Genomic DNA, 21,781 nt, shown 5'->3' with positions numbered 1-21,781 from the left:
ATGGAGTATAACGGAGGGGGCGGAATATATAGTATTAGCTTGATTTAATACAGAAATGACTATTTTTTTCATTGTTCCGGGCGATGCCGGAGGCAAACGGAGGGGCGGATGTCACGACCGCATTTTCTAAGGATAGAAAACACGGTGAATCTCGACTAGGGGAAGGTTAAAGAAGCGGGGAAGAAATGAGAAAAAGGCACAACTCGACCATAGCTCGAAATAAATAGGAATAGCTCAAATAAAATCATAGTATCATTTCAACAATTGACAACTCAAAGAGATACAATATCTCATCAATAAATGAACTCAAAAGAAACAACATTTAGCGGAAGCATTTCGAGAGTAGAATAATGTTATGTATGAAGACACAACATATTCTGAACATTTGATAGACATTCTTCACTTTTATAATCAACACCCACAACGCTCGTCACAGCTCAACCTGCACATAGAGAACGTAAATGCAGGGCTGAGTACTTGATGTACTCAGTGAACAAATGACAAAACAATTTTATAAAAATAGTTATGTATGCCGCCATTGAGTGACCTCGGGGTTTTAATTTGAAAAGACCCGAGACACTAAAAACATCTCAAACACAAACTTTCAACTCATCCTCAAATCTTTTTCCTCATCATTTTAGAACACAACCATTCTTTATTTAAGAAAATGACATATCTGTTCTTTTCGGTGCCGTGTAAGGTGACCACATTCCACGAGCACGAAAACCGGTCAACTCGTTCGATGACTCACAGTCCTCATCATGTACACTAGTCCGAGTAGGGACGCATCCTTTCTAGAACCCAAATTCGATTTAACTCATAGTAGGGACTCATTCCCCACTAAGCAATCATCAACATCATCATCATCTCAACAATCTCAATATCAATAACGTCAACAACATGTGAAATGAGAATATTAGCCACAAACTCCATCACTGGACCGCCCGACCCAAAAGACGGCTCACAATCCCCAATGGTGTACACTAGCTTGAGTAGGGACTCACTCCCTAGTCAAATCCGAATTCGATTTCAATAGGTCTAGTAGGGACTACTCCCTTGCTAAGCAAATAGATAGACATTTCTCAAAACAAAAACATGGCATGACATACCCTTTGCAAACTCCATTTTCCTCATAAAACGTATTTGGAACATAAATAATTTTTCTCGAGCATCACATCATATCAACAAAATCGAGCAATTCACAATCATTCAAAAAGCTATACTTCGCAACAAATCACAATCAATTACTTTAAGCATACATATCACATCATCACGGAATAAAATTATAATTGCAATCACATGCATTTCGTCACATAAAATGATGCTCAAATCGATATATTTAAACTAAAGCTCTTGAAAGTATTTAGTTCGAAAGCCCACAATAAAACTTTAGTTCGAAAGTCCACCTCATTCGTTGAACACCTTACTTGTCCTCCTGCTCCATCCTCGAAAAGCATGCGTGAAAAGCCCAAGATTTAATTAAGCCCATCCTTTACATTCTTTTTATCTCATCTTGGCCAAGATATTTAAATTAATTCATTAGGCCCAAAATATTTAAATATTACAATGTCCAAAACTTCTTCAACTTTTCTTACCTTACGTGACCAGTGAACTCTCAAAATCAGAGAGCTCCAATTCCTCTTTTCTCTCCATCTAATCGACTCTCTCCAATTCCTCTTTTCTCTCTTTCGATTCTCAATCTCGTCACTTCTCTCTCTAACTTGCTGCTGTCCGTTGCCTCCAAACTCGTCTCTTTCTCTCTCTTGGTCGAACGTAAGGCTGCACTTCCCTCGGTCAGAACACAGCGCCGTTACTGTCACGGTGCAGCGCTGCCGTTCGCACTCGATGCCTGCACCATCGTCCTCCTCATCTCCTCCTTCTGTCTTCGTCGAAATTACGGTGGCTTCAGCCCCCAGATCCGCCACTGAAAATAATTCAATGTATATATGGAGTAGTAAATTAAGAAAAATATTATAAAAAAAATTAGTTTTGTCTAGGGCGTTATCTTATAAATCTAGATCAACGAGAACAAAGCAGGTTGCATATTGACAAAGGTATATGCTTACATAGATACTCTAACTCATTGTTATATTATTCAATTAGTCGATTATATTTGCTCTATCATGTCAAAACTTGAATCCGGAATTCTATGGTATTGTTGTTGCTAATCGTTTGCTTTTATCTATTTGTTGATTTTTTGGGCTATTTTTTTGTCGATTATATTCTAAACTGTTGTTCGTGAATTTTATGCTTCAAGCATCTCTTTTGTATAAGCACGTGTTAAACAATCAATTTGAGTACAAAGAGAACAATCTTCAATTATAGTTAATCAATCACTCAAAATGAAGTGACAAAACTAAGCAATCTTCAATGTTATCAATTTGAGTTGAAATGAACAATCTTTAATTACAGTAATAGACATTTTGTGAAGTAACAAAACTAAGCAATTAAATTAACCTTAGTAAAGCAATTCTTAAAAAAATAGACTAAGGTCATATAAATCTGACTCTTCACCCAACAAATAAGCTCAATAAACAACTTGCAATAATAAAATGAAATTCGCGTAAATTCATTTATAATAGTACTAATAATTACTCCTTACTATGCCTATAGTAGATGGGTGAAAATACAATAATGGGCCATAACTCCAAAAATAAATAATAAAAAAAACAATTTCTTGAATATTCCAACATAAAAATCTTCAAAAACCATAGTAAAACATCCCCGATTACACGCTTATTTCGCCATTTTGGTCCGTTGGCTACTATTACTTTCCTCATTTAAACATATCTCGCTAATCTCTCACCAGATTGTGATCAGATAGTTTTTCCCTCGAAAATCTTGAAAAAAAAATCACAAATTTAGAAAAGTTTCCCTCCAATTCCAAATCCCTAGGCCCCAAAATTAAACAGCAATAAAACAAATCCCTTTCAAGTTTCAACCAACCTCACCCCTGCATTTGGACTAGTAGTTGAAGCACAAGCCGACAATAATCACACACACATTCACACACTGTACAGCACAGATTCTGCCACATCAACACCATGGCTTTCCCCTAAATTGACCAAAAAAGATTTCTTTATCCCTTTCTTCCCTCCGTCATCACGCGGAAAATCCGAGTAAAATTGGGCGACAGATGAGAAACAAGCTCGTGGGGGCACCGATTGAGAGGCCGCATCGCCAGATTTGGACCGGGTCGGGTCATGTTTGAGACCAACTTAATCGGCTTCGGGCTCGCCGTCGGCTCCAGCGTCTTTATTGGCTCGAGCTTCATCATCAAGAAGAAGGGCTTGCAGAGGGCCGGAGCCTCCGGCGCTCGCGCTGGTAGGTTTTTTAATTGATTTTTTGAATTGGGGGAAGTTTCAATTGGGGAGAGTTTGAAGCTTGGATTGTCGTATTGAGCTTTGATTGGAAATTTCTTGGGATGAAGTTGTCAATTATTGGGGGAAAAAATTGGTCTTTGTTTGTATTTGGTTGTTGTGTTAGAGGATTGGGTGAATTATTGGCTTTCAGTTGGAGTTTCTGTTTATTGGTTTATCTATTGGAGAATTAATAATGCTGGATTTATTTTCAAATAAAGATGCTATGGGAAGAAGATTGTGATGTAATTAAGAAGAAACGTATATGCAATGTATCTCTGATATCCATTAATGATTTTTGACCTGATATATTGCATTGGAGAAATATTATGTTGTAAATAACAAGTGATTGGCAAGGGTTATTTAGAAATTATTTACATTGTATTGATGTTCTTCTTACTAGGTTGGAAAAACTATGCATATATGAATTTGAATTGAGTCAACAGCTCTTATAGTTAGCTCGTTGCAGCAGTTAAGATGCTGTGTCTCATTCTCACACTTGATATTGTCACGAGTGAAGATATTTGGGAGATAGGGAATTGAAGTTAACAATGCTTAAGATGAGATCATGACTTTTCTGTTTTAGATTGATAGCATTTCCTTAGTAGCATGAGGCAGTTTCTTTAGAACATCAGGATATCTTGAGTGCGAAGCACGTGGGTGGTCGTAGTGGATTAAGTATGGTTATTACTGTGGAAGGCAATCCTTTTGTTGCTTAGGCCTCAGATAGAATATGATTTGCAGTATAGTTCATCGTTGGGAATTGCTTTAGAAACGATGGGTTTTGTTCCAAATAATGTATTTGCACGTGTGGGTATATTAATAGTTATATTTGGAACCTCTGATGAAATTGAATGTGTTAAAATGAAGGTTCGGGAGGATATGGATACTTGCAAGAACCACTCTGGTGGATTGGCATGTTCACTAGTAAGTTGCTTTTCCCAAAGAGATTCGTTAATCATGCTACTCCTATCCACATATATCAACTCACCCTTTTCGTTTACTATTGCACAGTGGTTATTGGAGAATTTGCCAATTTTGTAGCTTACATGTATGCTCCTGCAGTCCTCGTCACCCCACTTGGAGCATTGAGTATAATAGTAAGGTAAAGACGTGTTTTACACTTTTACTATCCTTTTGTCCTTAAGTACCATTTTCCTTATATATGGATAAACTTCCTTTTTTTTAGTATAGTTCATTTTCTAAGATAGAATTAAGTGATATTGTGCTATCATGTAAGAGTAACCACAGTTTATTTTATTGGCAGTGCTATTTTAGCTCATTTCTTACTCAAAGAGAAACTAGGGAAGTTAGGAATATTGGGATGTGTTTTGTGTATGGTGGGTTCCACTATTATAGTGCTCCATGCACCGGGTGAACATGACATTAGCTCGGTAGATCAAATCTGGGAACTAGCAACACAGCCAAGTGAGTGTATGCTTTTATACATGTTGTTTGAAATGGATACGGCAATGTTTATGAAATATGTTCCTTGTTTCTCTGCCCAGCTTTTCTTCTGTACATAGCTTCAGCAGTGGCAGTGGTGTTGGTACTTGTCTTGTATTGTGAACCACGCTATGGGCAAACAAATATAATGGTGTACATTGGTGTTTGCTCTATCATTGGATCTGTAACCGTAAGTAAAATTCACTCTATGTTGTTCAGTTTAGATTTAGTTAGTCGGTTTCCCCAAAGGAGCAGGAGAGACGAAATAATTTCCCTGTGCGTACTGGATCCAAATAAACTTACTCTCCTCATCACATTGCATTTGCTTGTCAAGCAACTTAAGTATGCATTATCAAGGAAATTATATAGGTGCTACAGTTTGGTTATGCCTTGTACATATGGCACTCCTCGATCACCAAATTGTTTAAATATTTAAACTTAGCTGGATAGGAAGAGCGAAATAAGTAGAAGAATCTAGTTAGGCATGGTTAATACAAGTGAGTTATAAAGAAAATGATCAGATTAGCTTTCAATTCTAAGTAAGAGCTAATGTCTTTACTGATCATGTTTGCTGGCTTGATGGAATTGATTTACCGCTCACTGTAGGTTATGAGCATCAAAGCTGTAGGTATAGCGATAAAACTCACGCTGGAGGGCTATAGTCAGATCGCCCACTTGCAGTCATGGATATTTGCCACGGTTTCAGCTTCTTGTATAATCACTCAGTTAATCTATTTAAACAAGGTACATACTCGTAACTTTTATTGCTTTATAATAAAAATTACTCCCTCTGTCCCATTTCAATAGGTCATCTTACCGTATTTGGACATCTGAATGTAAATTTAGTACATAACAAAACAATCTAACATAACTCATTATTTAGACCATATGCCATTGTGGCCCACTTATGTTTCTCTCTTTTCTACTTTTTTAATTGAAGCAAACATTTCTCTATCGTACTTTTGGACAAGTATTCTCTCAACGAAAGTTATCTCCTCTCTCCTGCTTTATTGGTTTCTTAACATCCGTGTCCGGAGCTTGAGGCTTATTGCAATGAGACGGAGGAAGTAAAATACTTCTCGTTTGACAATCTTCCTTTAACATGCTTATTATTTAGAAGGCATTTGAAAGGTTAGATAGTTTCATGGGACTTGCTCATAGCATGCCGTTTAACTGAATCCATTGCTCTTTCTGCAGCAGATACTACTCACATGTAGAGTCCCTCATAGATGTCTGTAGATGTATGACATATTCCTTAAAACAGAAATAAAATCTTAAATACTCAGAAAAGACTAATTAAAAATGACCAAAGTGATAACAAACAATTGTTTATGATGTAGCTTCGCAAGAGTTCATCCAGTGGAATAATACGTCTGTGCTAGTCAATACTCTTCTGTTTTTTCAAATTTGCATAATGGTCAGAGTTGTGTCTTTATACAGGCTTTGGACACATTTAACACGGCCGTGGTTTCTCCAATTTATTATGCCATGTTCACGTCGCTTACAATCTTTGCTAGTGCCATCATGTTCAAGGTACACAAGCTTGTGCTGCCCTTTTTTGTATCGTTATGTCGGAGGTAATTTAGATTGCCACTAATACGTTTCTGCTGCCTCAGGACTGGGCCGGTGAGGGTGCTAGCGACATCGTCTCTGTTCTCTGTGGATTTATCACCCTGCTTTCTGGTACTATGGTTTTGCACGGTACAAGAGATCCTGAAAAGCTTCCATCTGCAGGTAAGGCCTCGACACAAGCTGACTATGATCAAGCCTAAATCTGCTCATTTTTAGGAAATCCAGACTCGTAAAACTTATCTGCTTTCTTTACAGACTATTCCGCGCTTCCTCAAATATCATGGGTCGTGCATTCAAACGGCGAGATATGGAAACAGAAAGAGAATGATGAATTGCATGGGGAGTTTGTAGCAATCATCCATCAAGACCATTTCAAGTGAGGTAAACGCTGTATTATTATTCCCTAGCTTACTGGTGGTTCGTGCAAATGGCCGTGCTATTTTTGCTGTGAGCATGTTCATGTTGATTTCCTGTAAGCTCTTTGGTTGAGTGGTGTGTTAGGACTTAGGCGTAGTTTGCAACAGTTTGTAATGTTTATAGGAGTGCGTAGTTCGTTTGCCCCGACACACATACGACGCCAGAGCCATTTTTGAGCTCTCCATAGATGTTGATATTCTTTGCTCATTAGTTACTCAGAGAAGGGCCACATTCGATTTGTAAATGATTGTTTTTCACTGGTATTGCTTTCATCATTCTGTATTCTTGTAACTGCTCTCTCTCCTTCGCATAGATGCGAGCCTAGCTCAAGCGACAAAATTGAAGCACGACAAAACTCTCTTTCTCTTAGATAGAAGTACTTGAGTTGAAATCTTGTATATGTGCAGTGTAGTTCCTTCTTAGCTTCTTAGATACAAGATGATGATCTCATGTACGTTAGGGGTTTTAAACGGGATGGTCGTATGATGGTATTATGCACGTTATGGGCTTTCGCTTGGATGTTTGTATGATAGTCTCGTACCCATCATGTGTTTTAGACGGGCGGTTGTATGATAGCCTTGACCCTTGAACATGTTATGTGGCGATCTCATACGCTAATCATATGTAGCCGGGATGGTATAATGGTAGACCGGATGATGGTACTATGGCCTCATCTGTGTTAAAAAAAACGCGCCTGAGGCTCTTGGGGATTCACCAGAATCGCCCCAAGGGGGTGGGGCGATCGACATTCGGGGGTGGCTAGGGAGATATTGGGCGCAGGGGGAGAAGTTTATGTCTTGGATTTGATTTTTTTTAAGTTGTAATCTACTCAATCTTACAATAGTAAATTACACCAAATATCTTTGGAGAATACTAATTAACAGTTGTATTAGTAAATTACACTTATTTAATGTCATTAATTGGTTTATGAAACAATACATTACACCCCATCCTATTGAGAATACTAGTATAATAAATAGCCGTTTTGAAAAATTATGTATCATTTACACCTCTAGTTAATCTACTCCAATTAATAGTCTATAATATCTAAGTCCAGAAAATTTATACTCACTTAAATCTCAATGACTTAAATCTAATGTGCACCCATTGATATGATTTTTGTAAGCAACTCAAGAAAAGAGCAAACCATCAAAAGCAGCAGCAAAGCTAACACAAAAGATTCAATCTTTGTATAAAAAAAACCTGAACATCAAATATAGTTCAGATTTTTCACCAACAAATTCACAAGAAAACTAAAACATAACAACTTTCTCACTAACAAAGCTCTTGAGACTCATCAAACTCGGCACATAATGCATAGCCTCAACGCTATTAGGCCCTCTCGATTGAACCATGTCCACTTCTTGAGTCACTTCACTTTTACTGCAGTAATTCAGCACACAGTAATCCGCCCACACCAGCAAAATGTTGCCATCTCCCAACACCTTCAGCACCCTCACAATCTCAAACGACGGCCCGATCAATTCCGGCATTTTCCGGATCACGAAGCGCTTGCTCCACGATTTCCCAACTCCATACTCCTTCATCACCCAGATATCGACCTCGAAATTCGAGGTGTTGTCGCAGAGACAGAGGCAATCGTCCAACACCCCCACGCTCCCGAGGAGTTTCCTCCCCGGGAACGGGGCGGGGAAGGGATGGAAGGACTCGTTTTCGAGGTCGAATGCGGATATGAGCTCGTGGCCGTTTAGGTCCTCGATTATCCAGTGGAGATTCCCCCTGAAAAATTGGCCAATTAGGCGGCCGTCGTAGGCAAAAGGAGCGAGCCTTTCGCCTACCTCGCGCCATTCCCCTGTTCCGAGGGTGTAGACTTGGCACTCGGAATTGGGGATTCTTAAACAGGAGCCGCTTCTCGGATCAATTTCCCTCTCCTGGTAAATTCGCACGATTTTGAACTCCTCGGTCGAATTAGTCACGCCGAATCCGTGAGTGACGATGCTAGGGTACCGCACGATCTGATTAGGGCTCGCGAGCGCGATGTACTCGCGCGTGAGGGGATTGCAGACGTAGAGCGCCTCGCGCTTGTAATTGGCGTCGCGGAGGAGCAAAAGCCCCTTGACGGAGCCGTCGACAGCGACGGAGGGGGAGGGGGTGAGCGATTCGAGGTCGATCTCGGCCGTCGGCGCGTGGAAATCGTCGAAATCGGCGACGCGGAGGAGGTTCTTCGATGGCTCCGATTGGTGGATCGCGACGCCGGGCTTGGATCGGGCGAAATGCAGCTTGGCGAGGTAGGGATCGGAGGCGAGATCGAGCCACTGCTTGCAGACGGATTTGCACTGGACGAGGGATTTCGCGGGGAGGCGGGAGAGGATCTCGATGAGGAGGTGCGACGGGAGGCGGGAGAGGAAATCGCGGCGGTGGGAGGCAGATTTGGAGGGAGAGACGATGAACGCCATTGTTGATTGGATTTGAAGGTTTGAATTTAGGGTTTGATGCGAAGTAAGGAGATGGAAAGTGGATTTATAAAGTGTAAAAAAGCGTTCTTGAATCTTCTTTTTCTTTTTTTATTTTTCTTTATTTTATCTTTATGTGGATAAGGTAGGTAGTGAATAGTGATGCATGTTTACTTGGAAGTTTATTGCCCATTTATTGATTAAAAGAAAAATGTCACCGCACCAACGGGTAGCGGCGCGAAGCTTTGGCGACCTTGAGGTCACGGGTTCAAACCTTATCAGGGAGATTTTTGGCCGTAATCTGTTTTTATCCGCAAATTCGGTCAAGCAGGATTAGTCGAATTTCGCCAAAAAGACGGGTTCGGTACTACTGTGATTAAACAAAAAAAAAAAAGTTTGTTTCATTGACATAAATTAAGTATACAATAAAAATTTTTATTTTCAATTTATTGATGAGAGATGAAACAGTTTAGCAATATTGATCTTGAAATACAATCTAATAAGATATTTTCCTTCTAAGTGAAATTTAAAAAATAGAAAAATAAAAAGAGAAATAGGCCAAGTTGGCTTTTGAGATGATGCAAGTTCTACGTGGAATATTGGCTTATTTAAGCATATTTTAATATTTGTTTTGAGAAACTTGAGGTGGTCTAGTCATTTTCAATTAAATAGACATATAGTACTACTGTACTAGGTTAATATTTTTGAATATTCATAAAACTGCGCAGTAAATGTATAAAATGGAGAATACACTAATTTGGTTTAACAGTATAGGAGTACTAATTTATTGAGCTAAAATTTCAAATAATATCACTACCATACTAAACTGGTAAAATCAGACTAGTTCAAAATGAATCTTAGTTTTTGTGTGTTGACTTGTGATTTTAAAAGAACTAATGGGAGTATGAGAGAAAAAACGATAAATATTTCAGTATTGGGGTATGAAAGAAAAAACCATATTTCTCAATGTTACATTAAAAGCCACCATTCACCTAATAGTAATAATCATGTTAGAAGAAACAAAAATAAACAGGAATCTGTTTATATATTTCAATATTGTGTGCCTTTCATAAATCTCAAGGCGGTGATTAATCAATCTCTAAGTTTCTGAAATGAAATTAAAATAACAAATAATAGTATAATGTTGTAGTCTTATTTAACAATGTACTACTACAAAACAAAACATTTATGAAATTCAACTAATACAAGCGGCAAATGGAGACTGTGGGCCAACCAATCCAATCAGTGTTCGGACACAACCTTTGCTGACTCATCTAGTGTTGTCCCACTTACAATTATTCCAAATCATGCAATGAAATAGATTTTCGTAATAGTACGACAGAAATTGGATAATAAAATTTTAAAAATATAAACTAAATAAAAGAAATAAAGAAAAAATACTACTATAGATAAATGAAATAAAGTAAAATAGAAGAAAGTAAGTAATTCAAAATAGTGTAAAAGAAATCAAGTGAATAAGAATAATGTATTACTACTATTGTTTAATTTATTATGAAAAATATACAATAAAAAGTAATTATGTTTTGAGTTATTCTTCCGGATAAGTTGTTCAATATTTTTTATCATTACTTGACTTCATTATTGAATAGTTTACGTGTAATGTGACACAAGATTCTCCTTTCATGTGAAAAAGCTTCTATCAATAACTATGATTTTTATAAATGGATATTTATTCAACATCTTGTCCATTAGTGATAAATATTTTTTAATTATTTATTTCAGTGTAAATTGTTAGAAAAATCGTAATGTATGTCATAAATTATGATATGTTCCTTAATTGTTAAAAAGATCAGTCGAAAATCATGAATTTTGTTTATGTTCTAATTGTCCTACAATATATTTTTTGGTTAAATAATATTGTGTGTTTATACATAATATAATGACATTTAATTGAAAACTTCAACAAATACATTATATGCGATCACCTTTTCACAATAAAATAATTATACATAAATTCATAAATTTTCAATTAATTCATAATACTCCATTACAAGATGAACTAGATATTAATCGATTTTTATGATTTTTCCATCCATCATTTTATATCACATAGCAATATGTTTTCTATTCCTAAATTTGTGTTTTTTTTTTATCTTAGCCAATGTAGATAAGCTACGTGGTATTGATAAGGATATAATGCTTATCCGCAATTCACACCTCATATTTAAGGTAAAGTGGTTGGCATTATTTGTTGGATATATATGGACAGGTGGCGCTCACCATTTTGCCTTCTTTTACTTTAATAGTAGTAATTGTTAAGTGTATTTAGTTTTTTTTAAAAAATTAGAATATTAATTGTTGTGCTCCTGGCCCGGGGACCACAGAACATATCCTTATCTTTATTTAATTTTAAAATTATTTATTCACCAGCATTATTAAAGTGTAATAAGTGAAACTTCAAAGCTACGATTAAACTCTTGAATGAATATTTGAATATGAGCACCGCCCTGAAATGTTGTCGGCACTTTCAGTGAACTACAAATTATTCAGATAATTAATGAAGTGTTTGAGTTTAAGATGGCCACCAATAAAATATTGATTATTCCCATTATCCCGCATTAATTGAAGCAATTTTTATGGTATTAAAATTCTTAAATTTATGTTTTATAAATTAAATTAAAAGAAATAAAGTATAGAATATGAGAGCGGAGAAAAAAAAGTATGAATAAACAAAGTAATTTTTAGTAAAAAAAGGAATGAGTTAAATGAAATGAAACTGTCTCAAAAAGAAATATGAATCTGAGACAAAGAAGTAATACAAAAATCAACAGTTCCAAGCTGAAATCGAAGGATAAATTAAAAATAACAATCACAAAAATACACAACAAAATATGAATCGGTCATACAACTAAGGCGTAAAAGTACAATAAAAGTACGTCAAATATTAAACACAATAAAAGTACATGAAATATTGAATAAATAAATTATCATATCCATAACCCTTATGTGATCGATGCATTTAAAAAGATTTCAATAGTCGCTATGGGAAAAATTTGAAGAAAAATTGTTATAATTTATATAAGATCGAGAGTTGACATCTTACACAATAAATATTGTGTTTTATTTATTGTGAGTCATGTGCGTATGTCTAATGATAGATTGGTTAATATTCGATGCGAAATGCATTTATAACATTTCAAATTTTTATTTGTTCAGCCATAAAACCTAGAGGAATTATGAATTTTACAACATAAAAGAGAATAGTAATATCATTGACATATATATTAAGAAGAGTAATATCATTAAGAGAATAGTAATGTCATTGACATATTAAGAAGAGTAATATCATTGACATATTATGATAATTCTTCAAAATATTGCTAATATAATGTTTAAACTTTAAATAAACATGGTACCCACTATCAAGAGAGTCAAACCATTATTATTATATTATACATGGTTACAGAATACCTTCTTGTAATTTGTGTACGCATAATATTTATTAAATAGTGATTTGGGTTTGCATTAAAGGTTATAGACAATTAATATTTCGAAATGCATTGTACCTTCTCAAAGGTCAACTAGTCTTAGTATTTTAGGCGCAATTACAAATCTAATATATATATATGTATTCATAGTTCTCGAACTTTCAATTTAGCAATTAATATTTCTAAATGCATAGTAACTTCTCACAAGTCAACTACTCTAAGTATTTTTGGTGCAATTACAAATCTAATTAACATATATGTATTCATAGTTTTCGAACTTTCAGTTTAGCAATTATTATTTCTAAATGCGTAGTACCTTCTCACAAGTCAACTACTCTTAGTATTTTTGGTGCGATTACAAATCTAACATATATGTATTCATAGTTCTTGAACTTTCAATTTAGCAATTAATATTTCTAAAAGCGCGCGGTTGCATTGACATAGCTCTCAATTGTTCAATAGTAATCCCAATACACTACACATATTGATCCCTTTTCGATTTTTTTTTATCCACGATTTATTATTTCATTTTGTTTTTAATTAATATACAGAATCAATGTAAAAAACAGTCAAAATTAATGTTGTTGTGAATAGGTATGACTGTATGAGTCCCCTGAAATTTTACTATATACAGAACATTATTTTTGGATCCAATTTCAACGCATTTATAAATCATCTGGTCAAGGTTAATGCTTAAATACTATGACTAAGTTTCTTATTCCATACTATGATACTAGTATTATAAATCATACGACCTATACAAAGTTGAAAATTTGCTAAAACTGAATTGTTTTAAGGGTTAGTACCAAAAAAGAGAGAAGAATTTCCTCATATTTATGAAAAAGTCAAGACTACTAGATAAGACCTTTTCATCATATATAGTCCTATACCATCAACCTAAACCAACAACCACAAAAAACTAATATGATGCTTTTTTTTTAAAAAAAAAAAGATAACTACAAGTCAACTGTAGATGCACCTTTTGATTTTATAAATTCAGAAGTCAGCTTTTGATAATTTGTTTGTAAATTTTGTTTTACTGAAGCTGATTTTAGTATGTTATGGGAAATAGATCAGATAAGGCCGAAACCTGCCTACTTATGGGCCTGGACTGGGCTGTTACCAGCAAGCTGGCCACCAAGACAACACAGAAGCTCGATTATTAATTCAAAATACCGTATTAGAGCATCCGCAATAGGGGGACTAGCCAGCGCCCTAGCAGCTGGTGAGTGGCTAGGCGCTCGGCTAGTCCGCTATTGCGGTAGGCGAGCCCAACAGAGGAAAAAAGAGCTCGAGAGGTCGGGCGTGGACTAACTTGCTAAGTCGATCACTAGCCGCCTATTGCGCGGTGAGCGATCGGCTAACCAAACTTTTTTTAGTTATATTCTATATTTACAACTCATTGCACTTTATTTTTTTATACTATTTGATAAGCTTAGTACTCCATATAATAATTGATGAGAAGCCCAAATTAAGAATTTTAAAAATGAACTATATAGGTATGTTTATATTTAAGACTTCAACTTAAAATTGTGCTTCAAATTTAAATGATAAATTATACAAATATTTATTTTAAAATAATCAACATTTTCAAATTTTACTAGACAAGTACAAATATTTATATTTTAATATAATAATCATTTTCAATTTTGACATAATATAAATCTGTAACATAGAATTCTGTAAAAAACAGTAATTTTAAAATCTACCTAATTCACAATAAAAGAAAAAATATTGAAAAAAACTGTAAAATGACACAAAACAAAAACTATGTTAAAAGTGATGAGAAATCCTAATTATTCCCAAAGCCTGTGCTCCCTTCTTCTTCATCATAAACTGTCACTATTTTAATGGAACAAGATTTCTCCGTATACCTAATTACCACACCTAATTACCATTGGAACTTTCATAAAAGCATGTCATAACATTTTGATTTTTCCCATCTCATAATTTTTCCTAATTTTCTATATCCATTATCTGATTTCCTTAATTATATTTTTGTTTTCTATGATTTTGATATGCGTAATAATATTGCGTTAATAAATCTAATAAAGGTAAGTCATATATCTCCCAAATTGAAACATAATATAGCATATAGTATTTCACTAATTATTGATTATGGAAATGTATTACTCCCTCAGTCTTCGAATAAGAGTTCTGTTTCTCTATTTTGGTCCGTCCACGATAGGAGTCCTGGTTCATTACCACTATAAATGGTAAAAAGGCCCCACAATTAACTATATCATTTCACTTATATAATATTAAAAATTAATATATACAAGTGAGATTCATATTCCACTTACTTTCTTCCCCCCACTTTTCTTAATATTTTTAAAATCTGTGCTGGAAAAAATGAGACTCCTAGTTGCGGACAAGTGGGAGTATTTTGGTATAGTGGACCATTAAGCGGGGCGGAAAATATAGTGATAAATAAACTTAACATTTTTACATTCAAGACTTAAAAATAAAAGTGTGCTTTAAAAAAATAAAATTGAATGATAAACATTTATTTTAAAATACTAATCAATATTCCAATTTGGGTTAGATAAGCGATTTAAATTTAGCTTTTGTTAAACAATCAACATTTTCAATTTCGACAATATACATAGAATACTATCCTATTTTATAAACATAATAATGAATGTATAATATTGATTTAGAAATATTATACAAATCTATAACATTGAATTAAATAAATTGACAGAGCTAAAAACTATATATATTGAAAGCGATTAGAAACCCTTATTCATAAACTCTCTTTGCCTCCTTCTTCATCAGAAACTCTAAATGGTGCAAAATTTCTTCACAAATCTACCATCAGAAATCACCTTCGACATCCTCTCACGCCTCTCCCACCGTAGCATTTCAATCAGCAAATGCGTTTGCAAACCATGGCTCAATCTGCTCGAGTCTGAAGATTTCAAAATGAAAATCCTACCCGCCCTAGTTTATGCATCGACAACTTGGTGCATGGCTTTTGATATTGAAGACAAAGCCGATCTAGAGAGCCACCACCTTCACTACAATCGTCTAACACAATTCAAACCATCTAGCGATAACTTAATGGTCGTAGGTGTCACTTCTAATGGATCGCTTCTTCTATTCCTTCTTCAAGCGATAACCCATCATACTTTTATTAGTCTTTGCATATGCAATCCAATCACTCGTGAACATGTCTACCTCTACCCCCCCCCCCCCCCCCCCGCCTGCGACGCAAGTGACACTAGTTTGAGTTTTGGATTTGGTTTGAGCAAAATAAGCGGGCAACATAAGGTGGTCTATATCAATCTGCACAAAGGAATCCATCATGTATACACCCTCGGAACAGGATCGTGGAGGCGCCTTGAAAGCGGTTGTCCTTCTGGATTAATTGTTAGAGATATGTATGCAAAATGTGCATTATATGGCAACCCCCATTGGATATTGGATGACCTGTCACGCGTGTGGATTTGTGGTTTTGATGCTGAAACAGAATGCTTTAGCATCTTTTCTCCTCCCACGATTGAAATAGTTGGTGAGCTGAGTGTTTTGAGGAACTGCTTGTGTTATTCTTACACAGATGAAAAAGATGATATGGACATCTGGTTAATGAATGCTTGTGTTATTCTTACACAGATGAAAAAGATGATATGGACATCTGGTTAATGAATGAATACCAAGTAGAGAAATCTTGGACCATACTGTACAAGTTGAGTCTTCAACAACCTGATCTTAACAATTTTTTAAGGATGTTTCCTCGTCCTATCATAATTTTCAAAGATGGCGACATTTTGGTGGAAGATGACCATCTAATCTACTATTCCGACAAGACAAGATCAATGCATAAAGGGGATATGTTCAAGGAGACATATGGATGTCAGACATTTGCCACGACTTTCACTCCTAATCTTTTATCACTCAAGAGTTTCGGGTTCAAGAATGTTCGGGTATACGACCATTTAGCATACCCGAACATCGTTGACGAGCAGTGGTGGACCTACATGTTAGGGTGGGGGGTCACTGGAACCCCCACCAATTTTCATGTCTAGAAATCTTAAGTGGTTGTCTAGTTGGACTAGAAATCTTGAGTTCCTGGTGGCCTAAGTTCGAATCCTGCAAGTGTAAAAATTTGTTTTTTTTCTTCTGTTTTTCCTTGTTTAATTTCTTTTTATTACTCATTTCCTGTTTTTCCTTGTTTAATTTCTTTTTATTACTCATTTTTCTTGGTTTTGGGTTATGTTGTTTGGAACCCCCACCGTAAAATTCCTGCGTCCACCACTGTTGACGACCATATGCCGATGTTCGGTGGAAGCGGCCTCCCTTGGCTCGGGACGAGACTCGACCATTTCCCATACCCGAACAGCGTTGACGACGATATGCCGATGTTCGGCGGAAGCGGCCTCCCTTCGCTCGGCACGAGACTCCTGGATCTATAGGGTCTACATTCAATTCAGACGCTGAGTTCGATCCGTATTTCAGCACAAACTCCTACACTGTTAATGACATGGAGCGAGTTGAGGGCAACCTCCTGCTCTTGAGCCTCGGCCGACGACGAGGAAGAAGAGGACGATATGGAAGGATAAGGCACTAGCCGTCCCACTCCCAAGCGAAGAGGTCAACAACGAGTTCACCATGAAGTGTACGGATTACTCCATCGAGGAGTACACGAAGTTGGTTGAGTGTTGGATCGATATATCCTCGATGGAGTACACGAAGTTGGTTGAGTGTTGGATCGATATATCGGAGGATCCGATACACACCAACAACCAGACGATGACCATGATGTGGGATTGCATTGAGGCCACGCCACATACAACTCGATCTAGCTGAAGTGGACGTACAAGTGTAACAAGGAGCAGCTCCGCACGTGCTTGGATCGGCTCAGAGTCCATGTCAACAACTTCATGGATATATACACGAAGATGAGGGACGACTAGGCCAGCGGCAAGAGCATGGAGGATGTCTTATAGAAATCAATGCTTGCATACAGTGGCGGACCTACATGTTAGGGTGGGGGGCCACTGGAACCCCCACCAATTTTCATATGATCTATATATATTATATGTAAAATTTGTAGTTGTAGCTTAAGTGGTTGTCTAGTTGGACTAGAAATCTTGAGTTCCTGCGTCCGCCACTGCTTGCATACTAGGGCGGTACGGGCTATTAAAGTTCTACAACATTTGGCTCCTGTTGAAAGGCAAGCCCGAGTTACAAAGGGATAACGCCCGTGACGTCTGCGCCGAAGCGGACAAAGAAACACCGCAACGTAGAGCTGGGAACGAGTTCCAGCACACCAACGTCTACATTTAGGCTCCCCATTGGCAACAAAACTGCCAAAGCCCAGACCAAAGGGAAGGCGAAAGCATTTGCATCATTTGCGCCGCCTTCGCCGCAAGGTCTGCTCGTGGCCGAAGCGCTCCAGGAGTTCGGTGGCTTTCGCCAGAGTTACGGTATGAGGTTGCTACTTGACACAACCACTGCCGTGACAATGCCTCCGACCTAGCCACACGTATGAAAATATGATTGAGAGGATCAAGAAGAATTTAGGTTTTATTAGAGTAAATAGTGTAGGTATTTTTAAGATTTAGTAATGTACTAGTGTTTTGTTTAAATTTGTTTTGTTTAATATATTATATTTGGTAGGAGTATTTATTATTTGAAAATAAAAAAATAATAAACTTCAAATATAAAATTGGACTAAGAAATGCTAATGTAGCGGACAATAGTCTGCACCATTGTGGATATGCTTTATAAGGTTTTTTGTATGACACATGCTCTTAGAGTCATTTTATTTTCTGCACTTGTTTTGAGAAAATGATACTCCCTTCGTCCCAACTAAATTGAGTCGGTATTCTTTCTCCACTTTAATATTCATAATTATTTTTAAAAAATAAGTATAGAAAATGAATCGTGTACCATTGTGAAGCGATCGGAGTATGAGAAAATATATCAAAATTTATTCAGAGTAATTAACTCCTATTAAAAAGTACTTGTACCTGATTCACCTTACATTAGTTTTCTATTCCTGTTGTCGACAGTCAGACAAATATAATCTTCCTCCATCATTCTCTGGACATTTTCAAGTTTGTCGGCGAATTGAAGAAATAATCGCATAATTGAGGCGTAATCGAGGTAGTTATTTTTTTTTATTGAAGCATATATATAGATTGCTAATTTGTTGAGCTGAAATGATGGAATTTTCTGTTTTCGTAGCTTGTGATTAGAAAATGAGTTATCTCTTGGATTGTCGATAAATACGCAACGTTAGGATGACGGCGGACATGGTTATATTGATAAATTCAAAGAAATAGAATCATATATATAGGGCTTGTGATTTATTTCTTATACTTTATTGCTTGAATTATTGATTGAAATGTACTATTATGCCTTAGGTTATGACAGCGAATGAATCTGAATTTATCATAAAAAAGTTGAATATGGTTGATTTCTGTATTAAATTGAGTGGAATTATGCATTTCATAAATGTAGATGTAATAGGATAACAAGTTGAATTAGTAATGCTCTAGTTTAAAAATGGCAAAGGTGCAGAGAGGTTTATGCTTTACTCTTGATGTTCTAAGCTTACTAGTCTAGTTAACTTGGGTTGGTATTTTTGATGATAGATTATGGTTTGTGCAAAGAATGATAATAGAATCTAAACTATGGAGGTTTTAATGTTTAGCAATTCACTCAAGGAAGAAACTGGGCATTTTTTGTTGCAAAATAAATATGAGCTACATTAAATTATTAATTGAATTAGAAGGTATAAGGAAATAGATGGTGCTCAAAGATTATTTGAATTTGGATAAAGCAGTGAGATCAAAACTTAATATTAATAGGGTAGTTCAAATTTTAAAAGAACATAGATCTAGATATTCCCTATTTTGTCACCAAGTTTCAGCTTAAACCGAATTCAAACGTTTTTTTTATGTTTTTTCTAAAATGACGGTCCTGTTCTGGCAGGTTTTGACCAAAACGGTCACAAGTCCTAAATGGCTAGGAATTCATTCTTAAAATTTAATCCCTGTAAACTAGTCTTCTGTGGCTTTTAGTTGCCACTGATTTCATTGAACTTCTAGGTTGCCAAGGACAACAATGTCTTCTTTGAGTTTCACTCTTCTTTTTGTTTTGTGAGAGATCAGGTTTCCAATGAAATAATTCTCACGGGCACAATTGATGATGACCTCTACCACTTCTTCTTGCAGAAATCTCCCTCAACACCCAAGATTTCAAGATCCTTGATATCTGACAATAAGAGCAGAAAAGGTGTTCCTGCTTCTAGCTCGTCACCTGTTGTTTTTTCATGCTGTCTTCAATTCCTCTAGTTCTAGCTTAGATCTATGGCACAGACGTTTTGGTCACTGTCCCTTTGATGTTGTCAAGAAAGCTCTAGATCATTGTAATATCTCATTCAATTTAATAAAAGAGTCTGGTCTTTGTCTTCCTTGTTCATTTTCCAAGAAGCGCAGATTACCATATGAGCATTCCATTACGCAACACTCTAAACTAGTTGAACTTGTCCATAGTGATGCATGGGTCCTTCACCCATTACTTCTAGAAATGGCTTCAAGTATTATGTTACTTTCATTGGTCATGCAAACAGATTTACTTGGATCTATCTATTGAAAAACAAAGGCGAAGTTCAGCAGGCAATGGCTGAAACTCAATTTGTCGATAAATACGAGAATTATAGGGCTTGTAATTTATGTTCCTATACTTTATTGCTTGAATTGTTAATAGAGTATTATCCATCAGGCTATGACAATGAATGAATCCGAAGGTTTATGCTTTCCTCTTGAAATAGTGATGCTCTAGTTTAAAAATGGCAAAGGGGCAGAAGGTTTATGCTTTACTCTTGAAGTTCTAAGCTTACTAGTTAAGTTAACTTGGATTGGTATTTTGATGATGGATTATGGTCTTACATAGAGTATTCTGTCCATATACATCATCCAAACAGAATGGTCTAGCTGAAAAGAAACATAGTCACATTGTTGAAATGGGATTAGGTTTATTGGCCGAATATAATCTTTCTAAAGGTTTTTGGGATGATGCTTTTTTTACAATTGTGTTCATCATAAACAGGTTCCCTACTCCTATCCTTAAGCTCATTTCACCTTTTGAGTACTTATTAAATCAAAGCCAAATTATATAGACTTTAAAGTCTTTGATGTCTATGTTATCCTTTCACCACACCTTACAACAAGCACAAGCTTGACTTCAGATCCTGTCCTTCTACCTTTCTTGGCTATAGTTCTTCTTATAAAGGCTATAAAGCTCTTCTATCTGGAAAAGTTATCATAACTAGTGATATCATCTTTGATGAGTCTGTTTATGCACACAAAACACCAAAATCATTCACCATTCCCATTCCTGCACACATCAAGAATTTCTAACCCTCTGTTTCACCACCAATTCTTTCTCAGCCTGTTTACTCTTTTCAAAATTCACCAACTCCTTCTCATGTCTCATCACCTATTCAGAATCTTTCTCTCATTTCTTCACCACACATAAGTTCTGATCAATCATCTTCTTTCATTCCATCACCATCACTTACAGCCTCTGATGATGCAGCCAATACTCCATCACCTTCACCTCGAGTAAATTCTTCTGGTCTTTTCATTCATAATGATAATACTCATGCACCAATTGTTCCCAATGCAGCTCCCACTCACCAAATGGTTACCAGAGGTAAATCTTGGACCTTTAAACCCACCATCTATATGCTCACTTTTCTTGGAGTTCCTAAATCAGGCAGAGAAGCTCTCCTTAATCCCATTTGGAAAGCAGCTATGCTTGCAGAGGTCCTTGCTCTTATGAAAAATGAAACTTGAATTTGACACAACTTCCACATGGAAAACATCTTATTGGGAATGCTTGGGTTTTTAAGTTGAAAAGACATGCTGATGGAATTATAATAAGGCATAATATAACGGGTGAGCGGAAAATAAAACACGATGCTTAATTGCATAATTAAAGTAGACTTAGTCTGGTTACATATGTCATAGAAACTCCAAACATACTAGGGATAGTTCTTTACCTTCAATATTAAGTTTCTTAAATTCCGCAGGATACCGGTGATCTGTTTGTTCATTTTGCAGTTATTGCTTTAAGCTGCAGAGCAAAGAATTTGTGGTTGCGCTTCTCC

The 21,781-nt window shown here is 36.2% G+C and overlaps 2 protein-coding genes and 1 long non-coding RNA gene across 3 annotated transcripts; 2 read left to right on the top strand and 1 right to left on the bottom strand.

Annotated features, from left to right (window-relative positions):
* Positions 1 to 2,962: 2,962 nt before the first annotated feature.
* LOC125203738 (putative magnesium transporter NIPA6) lies at positions 2,963 to 7,085 on the top strand. The gene is made up of 9 exons (XM_048102162.2): positions 2,963 to 3,324; positions 4,230 to 4,286; positions 4,374 to 4,464; positions 4,627 to 4,787; positions 4,868 to 4,995; positions 5,412 to 5,549; positions 6,246 to 6,338; positions 6,422 to 6,539; positions 6,633 to 7,085. The coding sequence occupies exons 1-9, from the start codon at positions 3,204 to 3,206 to the stop codon at positions 6,755 to 6,757; spliced, it is 1,032 nt and encodes a 343-aa protein (XP_047958119.1). The 5' UTR covers positions 2,963 to 3,203; the 3' UTR covers positions 6,758 to 7,085.
* Positions 7,086 to 7,962: 877 nt separating this feature from the next.
* LOC125203737 (F-box protein At3g07870-like) lies at positions 7,963 to 9,271 on the bottom strand. Its single transcript, XM_048102161.2, has one exon. It carries the CDS (start codon positions 9,209 to 9,211, stop codon positions 8,048 to 8,050), a length of 1,164 nt encoding a protein of 387 aa, XP_047958118.1. The 5' UTR covers positions 9,212 to 9,271; the 3' UTR covers positions 7,963 to 8,047.
* A 9,282-nt stretch (positions 9,272 to 18,553) lies between these two features.
* Positions 18,554 to 20,088, top strand: LOC125205007 (uncharacterized). The gene is made up of 2 exons (XR_007173689.2): positions 18,554 to 18,768; positions 19,842 to 20,088. It is a non-coding gene; the product is annotated as an uncharacterized LOC125205007 (long non-coding RNA).
* Positions 20,089 to 21,781: the final 1,693 nt, after the last annotated feature.

Source organism: Salvia hispanica, chromosome 6, assembly GCF_029641045.1.
Source record: "Salvia hispanica isolate PSC_SH4W2 chromosome 6, Shi_PSC_v1, whole genome shotgun sequence".
NCBI classification, from domain to species: domain Eukaryota; kingdom Viridiplantae; phylum Streptophyta; class Magnoliopsida; order Lamiales; family Lamiaceae; genus Salvia; species Salvia hispanica.
The sequence above is the reverse complement of the archived record's forward strand: the minus strand, read 5'-3'. Positions and strand labels throughout refer to the sequence as shown.